Source organism: Ctenocephalides felis, unplaced genomic scaffold (genome assembly GCF_003426905.1).
Source record: "Ctenocephalides felis isolate EL2017-DRISC unplaced genomic scaffold, ASM342690v1 CF-g0.4_SCAFFOLD_00845, whole genome shotgun sequence".
Lineage (NCBI taxonomy): Eukaryota > Metazoa > Arthropoda > Insecta > Siphonaptera > Pulicidae > Ctenocephalides > Ctenocephalides felis.
Window position 1 is genome coordinate 69,753,033 of NW_020536999.1, and position 15,077 is coordinate 69,768,109.

The 15,077-nt window shown below is 30.6% G+C and overlaps 1 protein-coding gene across 1 annotated transcript in view; it reads left to right on the forward strand.

Annotated features, from left to right (window-relative positions):
* LOC113387958 (transient receptor potential cation channel subfamily A member 1-like) overlaps positions 1 to 15,077 on the forward strand; it is a 161,835-nt gene that overhangs the window by 124,587 nt on the left and 22,171 nt on the right. Inside the window, exons 9-13 of the mRNA XM_026625356.1 lie at positions 5,054 to 5,176; positions 6,157 to 6,335; positions 11,670 to 11,834; positions 13,924 to 14,038; positions 14,119 to 14,288. Coding sequence (XP_026481141.1) covers positions 5,054 to 5,176; positions 6,157 to 6,335; positions 11,670 to 11,834; positions 13,924 to 14,038; positions 14,119 to 14,288 — 752 coding nt within the window. The remainder of the gene's footprint in view (positions 1 to 5,053; positions 5,177 to 6,156; positions 6,336 to 11,669; positions 11,835 to 13,923; positions 14,039 to 14,118; positions 14,289 to 15,077) is intronic.

Consider the following 15,077-nt stretch of genomic DNA (forward strand, 5'->3'; position numbering starts at 1 on the left):
GAGAAGAGCTCTCAAGGAATAAAAAAAACCTCCTATAATATTATTAAGAATATTTGTACTACTTTCATAGCAAAGCTTTTAATTTTTTTAATAATATTATCACAATCAACTGGATTTCTGAAAAATGGAAAAAAATAATCATAGTATAATTATATAATTGAACTTGACAGAAAGACGCAATCCATCGACTCTGACAGACCAATATTACTAGTGTCATGCATTGCGAAGACTTTCGAAGGCATGATAGAAGCAAGATTTGAGTGGGATATTGAAGACAAGCAAATACTCAATGATTTTATATTCGGTTTTATAAGCGAAAACCATAAGATAAACAATGAACACTCAAACACTACGAAGAGAATGTTATAAAAAACAAAACAATCTATATTACACACACTTAGCGACAAACGATTTTATCATACCATTTATCGTTTTAGAAATTGACGCAAATACAGCAAATACCACAAAAATATTCAATACCAGGAAAATAATATTATCTCAAATTGGCTGGGTTACTTACACATTTACATAGATGACTCAAAAACATTAGAGGAAACTGGATGCGGCATGCACATCCCAAAAGTCAATTATAACGAAAAATGAGTATTCCTAATTTCTCGTCCATATTGTCAGCTGAACATAGCAATATACACAGCAGTAAAATATGTAAACGAGAACAAAATTTACCCTTTTGCTACGAGAGTGCTTTCCGCAGAATGCCACTGCTGTACAGCGCCGCTGAACAGCGTGCCTCTTAGTTCCACTACTGAACGGACAGGCAAAACAATATATTTTAAGATTTTCCTATGGGAACGTTACAGAAATAATGTTTCCAAATAATTGGCTTTGAAGATTTGCTTGAAATCACTGTACGACATTGTTGATTCTTTAAATAATTTAATACATGTATTGCAGGACGCTGCAAAACTTTCAACACCACCATCAAAACCAAGGGACCATCAACTATTAAGTATTAAAATTAAAAAATTAGTTGCCAAAAAACGCAAAGCTTGACGTCTTTGGCAAAACTACCACGATCCAAAGGGTAAAACTCTTTTTAACAATCTGAATAAGTTGAGAAGAAAATTGCTTGAACCAATCTAAATAGAAAAGATAATTCAATCTGACGTATCGTGAAAACTAATAAAAGAACCGCACTCCACCACTAAAAACCACTTGGAATCTGTTTTTAGCTAAATTTTTCTACGGACAATAATACTGTTATATATAACCAAGAAGTCCAACAGACTTTAGCGCAGAAATATGTATTCCAAGTTTCACTCCAGTTTAAGTATTCTCTCACACCTGGAAAATAGAAAAACTCCTGCCGATCTAATAACACCTAAAATGCTGAAAGGGCTGTCAAAAAAAGACACGTATTACTAACATATATTATCAACCCCTTCTATATACTAAAGTATTTTACAACATTGCTCAAGCAATCGGATAATATATTAATTATTAGAGTTACCAGATTCATACAGACCAATAAGTCTTCTGTCTACCATTGCCATATTTGAAAAAAATATATTGTCAGATATCTCGAATAAATATGGATTATATCCTACATCGCAGTTTGGATTTTGTCCTATGCACTCAACGATCCAACAGTGCCACCGTGTGATTGATAAAATTTACAAATAGTTTGAAAAAGGAAATTACTGCACCGTAGCACTTCCTGATGTGAGCCAAATATTTGATAGAGTCTGGCATCAGAGTCTCCTAATTACAATCAACAAAACTATCCCAGATTATTACGAATTCTTCAAATCCTATTTGTCGGACAGAACTTTTCGGACAAAAGTTGGCAGACAGGTACCCACAGTTTGCAACATTGAAGCCGCAGTTCTCCACGGCAAAGCTCTAGGGCCTATTGTGTATATCATTTATACTCTATATCAACATGCAACAACACTCTTATAAAAACTTTTGCTGACGACACTGTTATAATGGCTGGTGACTCTAATCCTATTGAAGCCAGCAAAATACTACATGAACATCTACACGCAATTGAACTTTGGTTCAATAAATGGAGAATAAAAATTAATGAAAACAAGTAAAGCCATATAACATTTATGCTATGTAAATGCCCTCTTGCCAACATGAATAATAAGGTTATACCCGAAGTTTCTACCATCAAATACCTTAGTATTTATTTGGACCGAAAACAAAACTGGATATAACATATAAATCAAAAAATAAAACAACTGCAAACCAAAGTCAGGTCACTCTATTGGCTAATAGGACGTTACTCCAAGCTATCCCTGAGCAATAAAGTTATATTTACAAAGCTTCCATGAAACCCGAATCAAGTAAAACACGAATCAAGGCTTTACAGAGACAACAATCAGACATTCTAATATAAAGCTGATGAGTAGATTGTCTCACAAATCACTTAATTTAGATACACAGAGGAAAGTCGATAGAGTACTAATGTTAAATTTCACACGTATATCTTAATTTCTTTTAAATTTATCAATAGTTGATATAGTGATTATAAATTATTTAAATTGTTATCTTGATTGAAAATCACACCCGGGAAAAATATTGGGGGTTGTTGTAACAAAATTTTTAAAGCCAATTGTAACACATTACAATACGTTTCATGTTATAATGTAAGTAATTGCTTTTGTTTCCCGCACTACGAGAATTATAATTCATATCGAAATCGCAAACGAGCCTTTTTTGAGTTGCTGAGCGGCCAAAATACTTTATTCGTATCAAAGATTAGACCATTAGATTTAGTCTTGATGGACAAAGACAGTACCAAAAAAATCTAATTCAATTAGCAGACGCGAAAAAAATATACAGTATTGATGAATGCTTCTGGAATATAAGTTTCACAAATAAATTGAGAATCAAAAAAATGTTTTTTTTTTCTGGTTTCTTTATGGTGATTCTTATACACAAAATATGTAGATTGGGCGAAGTGTATCATTTGTAAGTTGCGGGCACAGGTTTGGCCCAACTAAGTACAACTCTGAGTCAAGCTTGTAAGCCAAGCTTGGCCCACCATTGGTAAAAATCTGGAGTGATAACGATGGGCCAGGCTTGGTTGCCAGGACTGGGCCAGGCTTGGTTGCCATGACTGAGCCAGGCTTGGGCTAGGCTCGATTACCATGACTGAGCCAGGCTTGGGCTAGGCTCGATTACCAGGACTGGGCCAGGCTTGATTGCCATGACTGAGCCAGGCTTGGGCTAGGCTCGATTACCATAACTGAGCCAGGCTTGTAAGGCAAGCTTGGCCCAGCATTGGTAGAAATCTGGAGTGATAACGATGGGCCAGGCTTGGTTGCCAGGACTGGGCCAGGCCTGGTTGCCATGACTGAGCCAGGCTTGGGCTAGGCTCGATTACCATGACTGAGCCAGGCTTGAGCCAGGCATGATTGCCAGGACTGGGCCAGGCTTGATTGCCATGACTGAGCCAGGCTTGGGCTAAGCTCGATTACCACGACTGGGCCATGATTATTTGGCATGACTGCGCCATCCTTAATTGCCACGACTGGGCCGGGCTCGGTATCCGGAATGCAAATTTATTTTTATTGTATAGACAAAATGTAAGAGCTTATAAATTGGACAATGACGTTTATTTAACTTAAATAATCGGTATTAAAATGGGCATTGTTTAGTATTAAAATTCTAGTTATAATTAAAATTCTTTTTTCTTTCAAAAGAACTACAAAAAAAATTCTTTTTTCTTTCTGCCATTTTTTGCACATTTAGCTTCGTTTATCCGAAACGATAGGACCTGCCTTTTCCAAAAACTTTGTTTTTTTGGATGATTCAAATTGGACGAAAAATTGTATCCACACAAACATACACACACCCACACATCCATTTTTTCTAGGTATGCCAAAATGTTCAGAAACCCTGAAATGTAAAGATATGCAAAAAAATCCATTTCGATTTACGGAAAGTCAATAATACTAATATTAGTATATACACATTGACAATAACTTACTTTTTATTTATATTTATAGTTAAATTACATTAAGTTAAATTAGTTACATTTCATTATTAATAATACGTAATTAAATTACGTCCGCTGAACATGTCCACCACCTTCTCTATCTATTATTCGGTAACGATTGATATTTTGTCATAATGAATTCTGAAACAATAATAAACAATAATAATAATAATAATAATAGCAATAGTTAATAAACAAATATTTAAATAAAACAATAACTTACCATAATTTTGTAAGGTTCAGTTTCTCTAAAACTTTTTTTTCCTCGCCTTTTATTTTACGTCCAAACCCACTGTATTGCAGCTGAACTTTTTGTTTTATACATTTTCCATTATATTATGAACATCTTCGACCGATCCACTAGAACTCCACAAATAACTGACTGAGGCAATATCACACTTTCGTCGGATTAGGTCGGTCTAAAAAGCGTTGCACAAACCTTAAGCACGCGTCTTCGTTTCTCAAAATTATTTCGCCACTGGTACACATTTAATACACCATTGCATTTATGCCCATGTGTTATGGGGAAAATTATTACTTTATAAAGATGTCAATTTCATTAAAAACAAACAAAAAATAAATGATTGGAAGCATACATAAGTAAATGATTAGAAGTATTAATGTCGTTTTTTATTGTTACTACTTGCTCCGTTAGATGTTGCGACCAAGAAAATGATTAATTGTGAAATAATGAAGTTCTAGTTCTAGTTGACTAAATCGAGGAAAAGTTACAGCGTCTATCCATCTTTATTTCGGCGAATCAAATAAAAAAATGTAAACAGTAATTTTAAGTTTCAAACAAACTGTTACAAAAGCCCCTAGCTCTCCTAAGTGTCAATTTTAGGAATCTTTATGTTATAAACTGTTTAAATTATTACTATATTATAAAGATTGTAAGATGTTCTATAAAATGTGTCATGCACACTACATAAGTTAGTATACGTTTTTTTTTCAAGACCATTTTTTCTATAAGATTTTTTAAATTTTCTATAAAATATTTAAATCGTATAACCTTTTTTGCACTTCTTATACATTGATATGTCTTTTTTAATCACTATGGTAATAATGTGTAATTTATAACAGGTTCATACCCTTATTAGACTTGGCGCAAATATTAATTTAAAGGATTCAAGTCATCGTAATATTTTACATCACGTTGTCATGAATGGGGGAAGCTTGCAGGATTTTGCTGCAGAAGTCAATAAGGCAAGAACTTATGATTATTTTAGATGTTGCCAATATTCTGGTTTATTCATTATTAACGTATAGTCATTCTGAATTGTTTAACATAGAAAATAAAATAGTTATTATCATAAGCACCAATGTTTTTATAAAGTAAAATTATAAGTTTGCATAAACAGTTAATGAACAGATCTTAATGAAGAATCGTATCTTATATTTTTAAGAAATATATAAACTGAATTGAAACTTTAAACTGAGCTTTAGAATTTTAGCTAGAGTTAAAATTGGAGTCCGCACTATTTTCGATTTTTAAAAATTTTGCTAATGAATAAAAAAATTAAATAATTTTTATTTTTTGGCTTTCCGCGGAAACAACTCGTCACTTTCGAATTATACAAATTCAAACTACTTTACTATAACTTATCCTGCTGAAAGTTGACTAGATGAAAGTAGTATTTTGCCTTAAGAAAAGTTGCACAAACTTTACAATATACATATGTAACTATAATCGTCTTAATCAATAAAAACTAACAATAATTTCTAATTTTTAAATAATTTCTGATAGATTTAACATTTTTGTTTCTAAATTAGTTTATTTCTATTTTAATAATTTCTAATAGATTTAGCGTCTTCATTTCTAAATTAGTATGTCAACTTTATACAATTTTGAAAACTTTGAGGATCACGACAATCAAATTTTCTATTACTGAACCTAAGAAATTATTTTTAAATTATATGCATTAAATACAAATGTGGATATCGATCTATCACAAATCAGCTCAATTTACTCAAATGCTTTTCATGACATTTTCATAACTGTTTTAAATGTAATGTAAGATTGTCAGAAAGAAAAATAATAATATATAATACAATATACCAAAATAGATACCTTTTAAATAATTGATTTTACATAGATAGTATTAAATAATTTAAAAATACATTATAATAATATGGCAAAATATAAAATTATATATTATTTTATTTATTTGGTAATATATTTTTAGGTCCAGTCTCAAGAAAAACTAATGAACTTACTAAACGAAAAAGATCATTCGGGATGTTCTCCTTTACACTACGCGAGCAGAGAAGGACATATAAGATCATTGGAGAATTTGATAAGTCTAGGGGCTTGTATCAATTTGAAAAATAATAATAATGAGAGTCCTTTGCATTTTGCAGCCAGGTGAGAACTAATTAATCATAACTAATTTGATGAAAATATTTTTTATCGTTTAAAGATTTTTTTATATTTTATACAACTTAATTAATATAAAACTATGAAAAAAATTGAAACATTTTTTTCCAAAAGCAATTATTTTCTTCAAACAAGCCGAAAGTTCTTTGAATCATTCAAATCAGACGTTTAGTTCCATCAAAATCAAAATTAAAATTAATCGTATTTCATCTAGAATTAACTCGGTTCAAGAGATTCCAAAATATGGAAATAAATAATATTGTATATCGAATTATTAATAAGAAAAATGTAATTTTGATTTTATTACTGAAAATAATTAATATATAGTACGAGATTATAAAAAATATGGGCAACATTATTGAAGCAATTATTTTGAGTGAAAAGGTCCATGGTGATATTGTACCTTTACCGCGGATACTATGGTAACTACATATTAATCATTTCTAAATTTGTTATACTTTCGTTATATCTGATGCTATAAATCACAACAGCAGACGATGAATTTTTGTGTGATAAATTTGGAAAATTGATGTTTTAGACATGAATAAATAAAAAATCATTTCTTTATACACCTACATCTACACACGTATGACTAAAAATATTGGATAACCCTTAGCATTAAATTGTAGTATATATTTCTAATATATTGTTTTATTGAACATATTTTAATATTTATTTGTTTGATGGTCTTACGTGGCTGATTTCACAGTATAATTAGAGGGTTAAGTGTGGGTTCTGAGTCTCTACATTTTATTTGGAACAGTTGTACATTTAAGATCACCCGTATGGATGTATATACATTTCGGTATAGACTGTAGTGTAAAAACATATTAATTTATACAATATAGGTTATTAAAAAAATTGAACTTTTGAACCGTAGACATGGGTACAGGTCAATGTCTGGGGGGTCATCTAGTATATATATATATATATATATATATATTATTGTGTAATAGCAATCGATAATGCTGCATTGTGTAATGGCAATGCTGATATGCCAAATTCGATATCGATTGCAGTAATTATCACAATCGGCAAATATTTTAAATACGCCATCGTAAGGTGTTTGTAGTCCCACTTAAGTAGTATATAAAGAGTACTGATATGAGTTAGAGTCAGAGTTGCTGGAATCACAAAAGAGTTGTCTTTATTACATCAGAGTTGCTGTAGGCCACAGCGTAGTTGCTGTTGGCCTCAGCAGAGTCGCAATATTAGTCGTGTAAAGTCAATTGTTAATCATCATTGTGGGTGCTAATAAAAGTTGTTGAAATAGTCAATCAGTGTTATTCTTTAGAAGTGATATTTCAGCCAATATCTTAATAAGAACTCAAGGCAATCCGAAGCTTACTATTACTATAACCACCGCTCGGCAAGGCTGTATTGACTAGGAGGTCAATACGAACACGTTACCAACAACCCCAATACATTTCATGGTGTCCAGCGGTGAGATACCTTGTAGTGAAGAATTAGTATTCGACGTTGCCTGTGAACGTGAAAACTGAGTTTTTCACACCCCGGCGGCTGCAGACTCAAGGGCGGTTCCAGCAATTCAGCGATACTAATTCGAGGAACTAAGGGTAGCAAGGTGGCGGCTCTACCAACACTGAACCGTAAGCAACCCGCAACGACAGCGACTCACTCTAAGTAAGTGACAAATTTATTTTCCTTTTTTCGGACATCACACTACCAGAAGATGTCAGCAACTCTCCCCAGGCAAAGTTAACCATTTTTTCTTTGGACAATAAATTTGCACATCCAGGAATGACAACCAGTTCATCTAAGATTTGAACAGAATTTTTTTTAAGATAGAAACTATGTAGATGAAAATCCTGTTAGTGTAATTATTTTTTATGTCAATTATATTGATTAGAATGGTAGCTTGGGTTAATAATTCTATAACAGCGGACAGTTGATTAAATAACTATTACAGCAGTTTTAACAATCACGAGCGAAAAAAATAATTTTATTTTATAGTTTTATATAGAATTCTCTGAAGGGTGAAATAGAGTCATCTTTAGCTAATATTCATTCCTTGAACTTTGCGAATCAGTTTATGTATGTTGATAAAGTTAGTAACCCGGCTTTCGAGCGGTCTAACGCCAACACAGATGATATCGCAGTTCAGAATGATACAATTTCATTTAAATTAATTTTTATTCCCTGCAATCGCGAATCATTTTATTTATGTTGATGAAGTTAGTAACCCGGCTTTCGAGCGGTCTAACGCCAACATCGTCGATATCGTCGATTCAGGATGACTTCAAATTTGGCTATTAATGCCACTTCTATGGCCAATGTGCCTGCAAGTCCTATTATTTCAGGTTCCCAAACTTCAGAATGTACCGATAAATTTTTAGGGAAACCTGCAAAAATTATAATAAAGGACATACATGGGGTAGAAAGACTCAAAAGAATAAATATAGGGTTATTGAAAACCCAAAAGAATAATTATAGAGTTATTAAAAACCCAAAAAAAAAATAATTGTAGGAGTATTAAAATTCCTCATAATATTAAATTTTGTTAGTAAAGCTAACAACATGTTATTGATGACTATTTGGCTTATATAGAACCTCAGAGGTCAAGTAACTTGTAAAGTGCACTAAATTGCACAATTTTCTTTCTAAATATTTTATTTTTACGCCCGATGAATATACTGATTAATTTAACTTTTAATTAGAAAAATTATTGATAATAAAATAGTATTATTTTAAATAATCAACTGCCCGTTCTACCAACTGTTATAGAAAAGAAGTTTAATAATATATTGCAAACTATCCCCGCAATAAAGAAAAAAAAAATAGAAAAATATTTATATTGGAATTATTGATACAATATGATTTTCTAATTTCATGGTGTTATAGTAAATTTATTGAACGCAAAATGTTTATAAACTCTAGCTGCTTCTATATAAAAGTAAATTTTATTTTTCAGTAAATAAATTTAAGTAAAATTATTTCCGATTATAATAATTGCATTATTTCACTATTTTTGATTAACGGTAACTAAATCTTTAAGTAAATTCAAGTTACTTTTTAACATACTAATTGTACTTCGATTATTGGGTTAATGGTACTAAGATTCATCAAATTTCTATTTTGAAATTTAAATAAAGAAATATCATGTAACGTGAACTATACAATTTTCAAAACATGAATACACTTAATTCATTTATGATTTATTTTGCGAACTTTGCGAATTTTTATGAATTTTAATGTTTATTACAAAAACTTTTTTGTTTTTGTAATTATCTGAAAATTTGAGTACATTTCTAACTTTCAACATATTTATTTTAATTATAATTCCAATAATTTAAACTTTTTGGTCTATTGAATTATTTTACAAAAAAAAATATATTTCGTACTATTTAAATTTTTTAATATAGTTGTGTTTTATGCATTTCATGGATGATAATTTACTATTATTTTAGAGCGTCCAATGCAGCTATAATACAAATCAAAAAAAATTTGAATTTTTTTGCATTTAAATACACTTTTGTGAACAAAATGAAATTGGAAGCAATAGTATCAATAATTCGCATGAAAATAAAATACAAAAGTTATTTTGTATCAATGATTCCAAAATTGAATGGCCACTCATATTAATAGTCGAGTCTTTCAAAAGTTATGAATCAAAAGGGCCCAGGAATCTATTGTTAATTATTAATGTTGAAGTATGTAGCAATTGCATCTATTAAACAAAATTCAAATTAAATATATCACATTTTATATGATATATAAAGGTCAATTTAATAATATTACATAAATTTTACAAAAGAATCATATTTGAAAACAATTTATAACAATATAAATCAAATAGGTCAAAAACATGCTCTTTTGCTTACCTAATTAATTTTTTGCTACATACATTGACATAACAGACACACGAATTATACAACTTGATTGTTTAATAAATTCAGATCGTATTAAATTACATACTATATCAAAAAATAAGCTGAGACAGAAGAAATAGTAGTCAAATTACACTCACATATAAAAACAATTATTACATCGAGAATTTTATATAATTCGTGTCCAATTAATTATTGATATTCAATTTTTAATGTTGACTAACTTTTCTATATTAATTAAAATTAGTAAAATGCGAGTTAAATAATGAAAATTCGAGTTTATAGAAATAAATAATAACTTATTGTGCCATTTTATTATATGAAGCCATATCATATTTAAATTTCGGTTTCCAATTCTTTTTTCGACTCCACTAGCACTAGAATAAAGCAGCAAGTTTGATATTATGTCAACTCATTTAAAAACATATATTATTCTTTAAATCAATTTACTTGTGATTTTTAAATTTTGTCTTATTTGAATTAAATGCAATCTTCATTAATTACAACAAATTACAATGAAAAAAATTTAAAGGTGTCTTTTTTTTTTAGCAAATATTGTGATTTTGATTTTTTTTAAATAAAATAAATTTTGTAATTTTAAATTTACCTAAACAAATATAAAACAAGAAACATTTCAGATGATATTATAGAATTAAGTACATTATCAAAGTTTTAGGTAAATTTAGAAAATGTTTGTTTATTAAATTTTTCTTCTTTAGAATGAAATTATGCTCAAGTAATTATTGAGGACAATAATTTTTCCAAGGGCGAGGAGAAGCACAAACTCCCGTAATTTTTTTTTATTATTAATCTGTCAAGGGACTGACAGACACTTTAGGGGTGGCGTATTGTGTAATAGCAATCGATAATGCTGCATTGTGTAATGGCAATGCTGATATGCCAAATTCGATATCGATTGCAGTAATTATCACAATCGGCAAATATTTTAAATACGCCATCGTAAGGTGTTAGTAGTCCCACTTAAGTAGTATATAAAGAGTACTGATATGAGTTAGAGTCAGAGTTGCTGGAATCACAAAAGAGTTGTCTTTATTACATCAGAGTTGCTGTAGGCCACAGCGTAGTTGCTGTTGGCCTCAGCAGAGTCGCAATATTAGTCGTGTAAAGTCAATTGTTAATCATCATTGTGGGTGCTAATAAAAGTTGTTGAAATAGTCAATCAGTGTTATTCTTTAGAAGTGATATTTCAGCCAATATCTTAATAAGAACTCAAGGCAATCCGAAGCTTACTATTACTATAACCACCGCTCGGCAAGGCTGTATTGACTAGGAGGTCAATACGAACACGTTACCAACAACCCCAATACATTTCAATATATATATATATATATATATATATATATATATATATATATATTCAATCCACCCTAAATTTTTATCTATTTTTTTATTTTTGGTCCCCATATATTACATGAATGCTAACAAATATTTGTTTTCATTTTTCTTTCACCAGGTATGGTAGATATAATACTGTTCGTCAACTATTGGATTCGGAAAAAGGAACATTTATTATCAACGAAAGTGATGGTGAAGGTTTAACACCATTGCATATTGCTTCGAAGCAGGGCCATACTAGAGTTGTTCATCTTTTATTAAACAGAGGAGCTTTATTACACAGGTATTTATAATTATTAATATATTTAAACAATAGGAAAGTGTTTATATTTAGGACGTTATAAGCATTTTTTTAATATCATGTTATAGTAAATGAAACTATGAAAGCACGCAATACAAAATAACAAGTTTGAAATATTGATTTCAAAAGAGTAAGAGGAGGGCTATTTTTATTCTATGTCATATTATAGAGTGAAAATATCTAATGCGAAAAACTGACATTATGTTATCTTGTTATATGTAATCAAGTTTTATTGTTGTGTCACAATATTTTGCATTAAACCTATAACATAAAATTAAAATTAAAAATGATAGTCAAAAGAAAGCAAGGCCCAAAAGGCAGTACATATATTATGTACCTTATGCTGCTTACCATTGGAGAAAAACTTTTTTCATAATTAAAGCAATAAGCTTAAAACCAGACTGAAAGATATTTGAACAAATAAAACTAAAAAATAATAATTATTTGATAACTCAATGTGCAAACCAATTAAAAACAAATTAAAACCACTGATTAAAAAAACACATTTTCGATGGAAAGAAGAGCGGCCTATTTGCTCTATACTTGAATTCAGTTTTCCAATCGAACCTAAAATGCTATAATGCAGCGGGTCTCAGCTTAACTACATTTCTTTACACAATTCAGAAAACATTATAATTTTATTGATAATAATTATAGAAATTGGTAAACTGAAAAATTAGAAATCTCCAGGTTATGATTTAGTGTTGTTAAAAATACTTAAAGTACTGCGAAAAAAGGATTTATCTTTTTGACATATATATTCAAATCAATAATTAGAATATATTACAGGACAACTTTTCACAAAACATCTGTAGTGGTTATTATATTATAATATTTTAGAATATTATCTTGCTAACAGGAAACTCGAAGTCTGTGTCAACTTTGAAACTTCAGCTCTTCAGCATCACATCAGATTTTATATATTCTCTTCACTTGTGACTTCATAACTTTTCTTACTTATGATGCACCAAGAAGACTGAAAAAGAAGTTTTCAAAATCAATATTTAAGGCCTATCTAATCTTTAGAGGAATTAACCAAAATTATGAATTACTCATTGAAGTAACAAATATTGATGTATTAAAATTCAGCACAAAACTTTCAAATGAGTATTTATAAATGTACGCATTGCTGGATTTACAGTCGGGGCTTCTGCCCAGGGCGGCAAATTTTGAGGGCGGCAAAATTTGGATAGTGAGAAAAAAATTCTACACAATATAATCAACTTTTTTTTAACAACATTTTTTATTTCAAGAAATATAATTAACAAAACATAATACGATTGCAATGCAAAATTTGGGTTGAAATAACCGATAACTACAATTTATTATTTTGCATTGCCTCCCTCTCCGAAAGTAAACTTTAAAATTGGTTAATAAGTTATCAAATTTGTCAATTTGGCTAGTATAAAGATCCGTAAACAAGCTGAAAGTTTAAGAAAAATATGTTTTTCAGTTCTCGAGCCCTCTTAAAATGACGAATTTGTGCACTTCCAAGCTTATAGCGTCGAAAAAAAATTTAAACTAGTAGCTCATGCCATTGTGCCTTAAGACAAATTACTGAAACATCCCGTACTAAAAATTACATTTTATAAAGAGCTTTAAAATTTTTGCTAAAGCGCTAAAACAGCTTAAATTTGTGGGGGGCAGGTTTAGCGGTTTCGATGATCCAATAAAAAAATTGAAAAAGAAACATTTGGCGGACAAAAGTGATCATAAGACATATGCACTTTAAATTATCATATATTTCAAATATATTATAATAATAAGTATAAATTTTGTTTACATTTATATGCATTCTGCAACATTGTTTATCCGTTAGACGAGGCGCTTACGCGCTTCTATATTTTGTCCTTACGCAGCTGCAGCAGCGCGATTGCTTTAAAAAAAAGTTCGAAAGTTCGAAAATTTCAGGGATGGGGCGGCATTTTTGTCAGTACCCCGGTGCGCCAAATTTCTAAATCCGGCCCTCAATGTATGTATGTGTGTGAGCAAATTAATTACGCCAAATAATTCATAGGATATTGTATTATGATTGCTGTTAAAAATAAACAAATGATTTTTTTGTTTTCAGGGACCACAACGGGCGGAATCCTTTACATTTAGCGGCAATGTCGGGTTACACGCAAACAATCGAATTACTGCATTCCGTACATTCACATTTGCTGGATCAAGTTGATAAAGATGGCGTAAGTTCATTATCATAGTTTTAATTTTTTTCTAATCATTGTCATATATTCAGAAAATATTATATATTGATTTTTTTTAGAATACCGCACTGCATTTGGCAACGATGGACAATAAACCTAATGCTGTGTCTTTACTTTTGTCGATGGGCTGTAAATTGTTATACAATACTTTAGATATGAGTGCCATAGATTATGCAATTTACTACAAATTTCCTGAAGCTGCTTTAGCGATGGTTACACATGAAGAACGGTAAGAAAAAACAATTGGCCGATTGAAACGTGAAACAACTATTATTTTTCTCCAATTTTTAGGTATCCAATTATTTGTAATTATTTGATTGCAGACAGTTGGTAATTTAATGTTTAATTCAGTTATCCAGTTCTTTATCCATTTGTACGGTATGTTTTGTAGGGGAAAGTCCCGTAACGCCGGACGGTCCTAATGCCGGACACTCTATTTAACACGTATTATTTAAGCGAGTATAAATCTTTTTATTTCAAAATACAAGTGAAAGGGGCGCGGGGGGCACACAGGGGGCACGTCACATAAATAACAATTAAGTAATTCTAGTATATTTATGCATTTACATTTAAGTGGTATGCAAAAATAAAAGTAGTACTAGATTGTTATCTGTAAAATGGTAGAATATAATTAGATCTTTAAAACAATTTTAGTTGATACCACCAAATGAACAAAAATGTCTGTCCCTTAGCGCCGGATACTAAGTCGTCCCTTTGCGCCGCACAGTAAACATATTGATATTTTTGTGATAATCTATGTAATTTATTCTAATCATTTAATTTTGTTCTACATGAGTGCTAACGGTCACTACATACCCCATTTTTTGTATTTCCTAGCCAAATCTTATGATAAATGCTCCAGCTGAGGGCATCGACGTGGCCCAGCCAAAAGGGTGGATAAATAGCGATTTTTTGCAATATCAAAGAATATTTGTGCACACGCATGTGCAGACATTCCAGAGTATGGAGATGGCTACACATGTGTTCAATGCAGGTTATTTTGAAATGTCCGGTACTA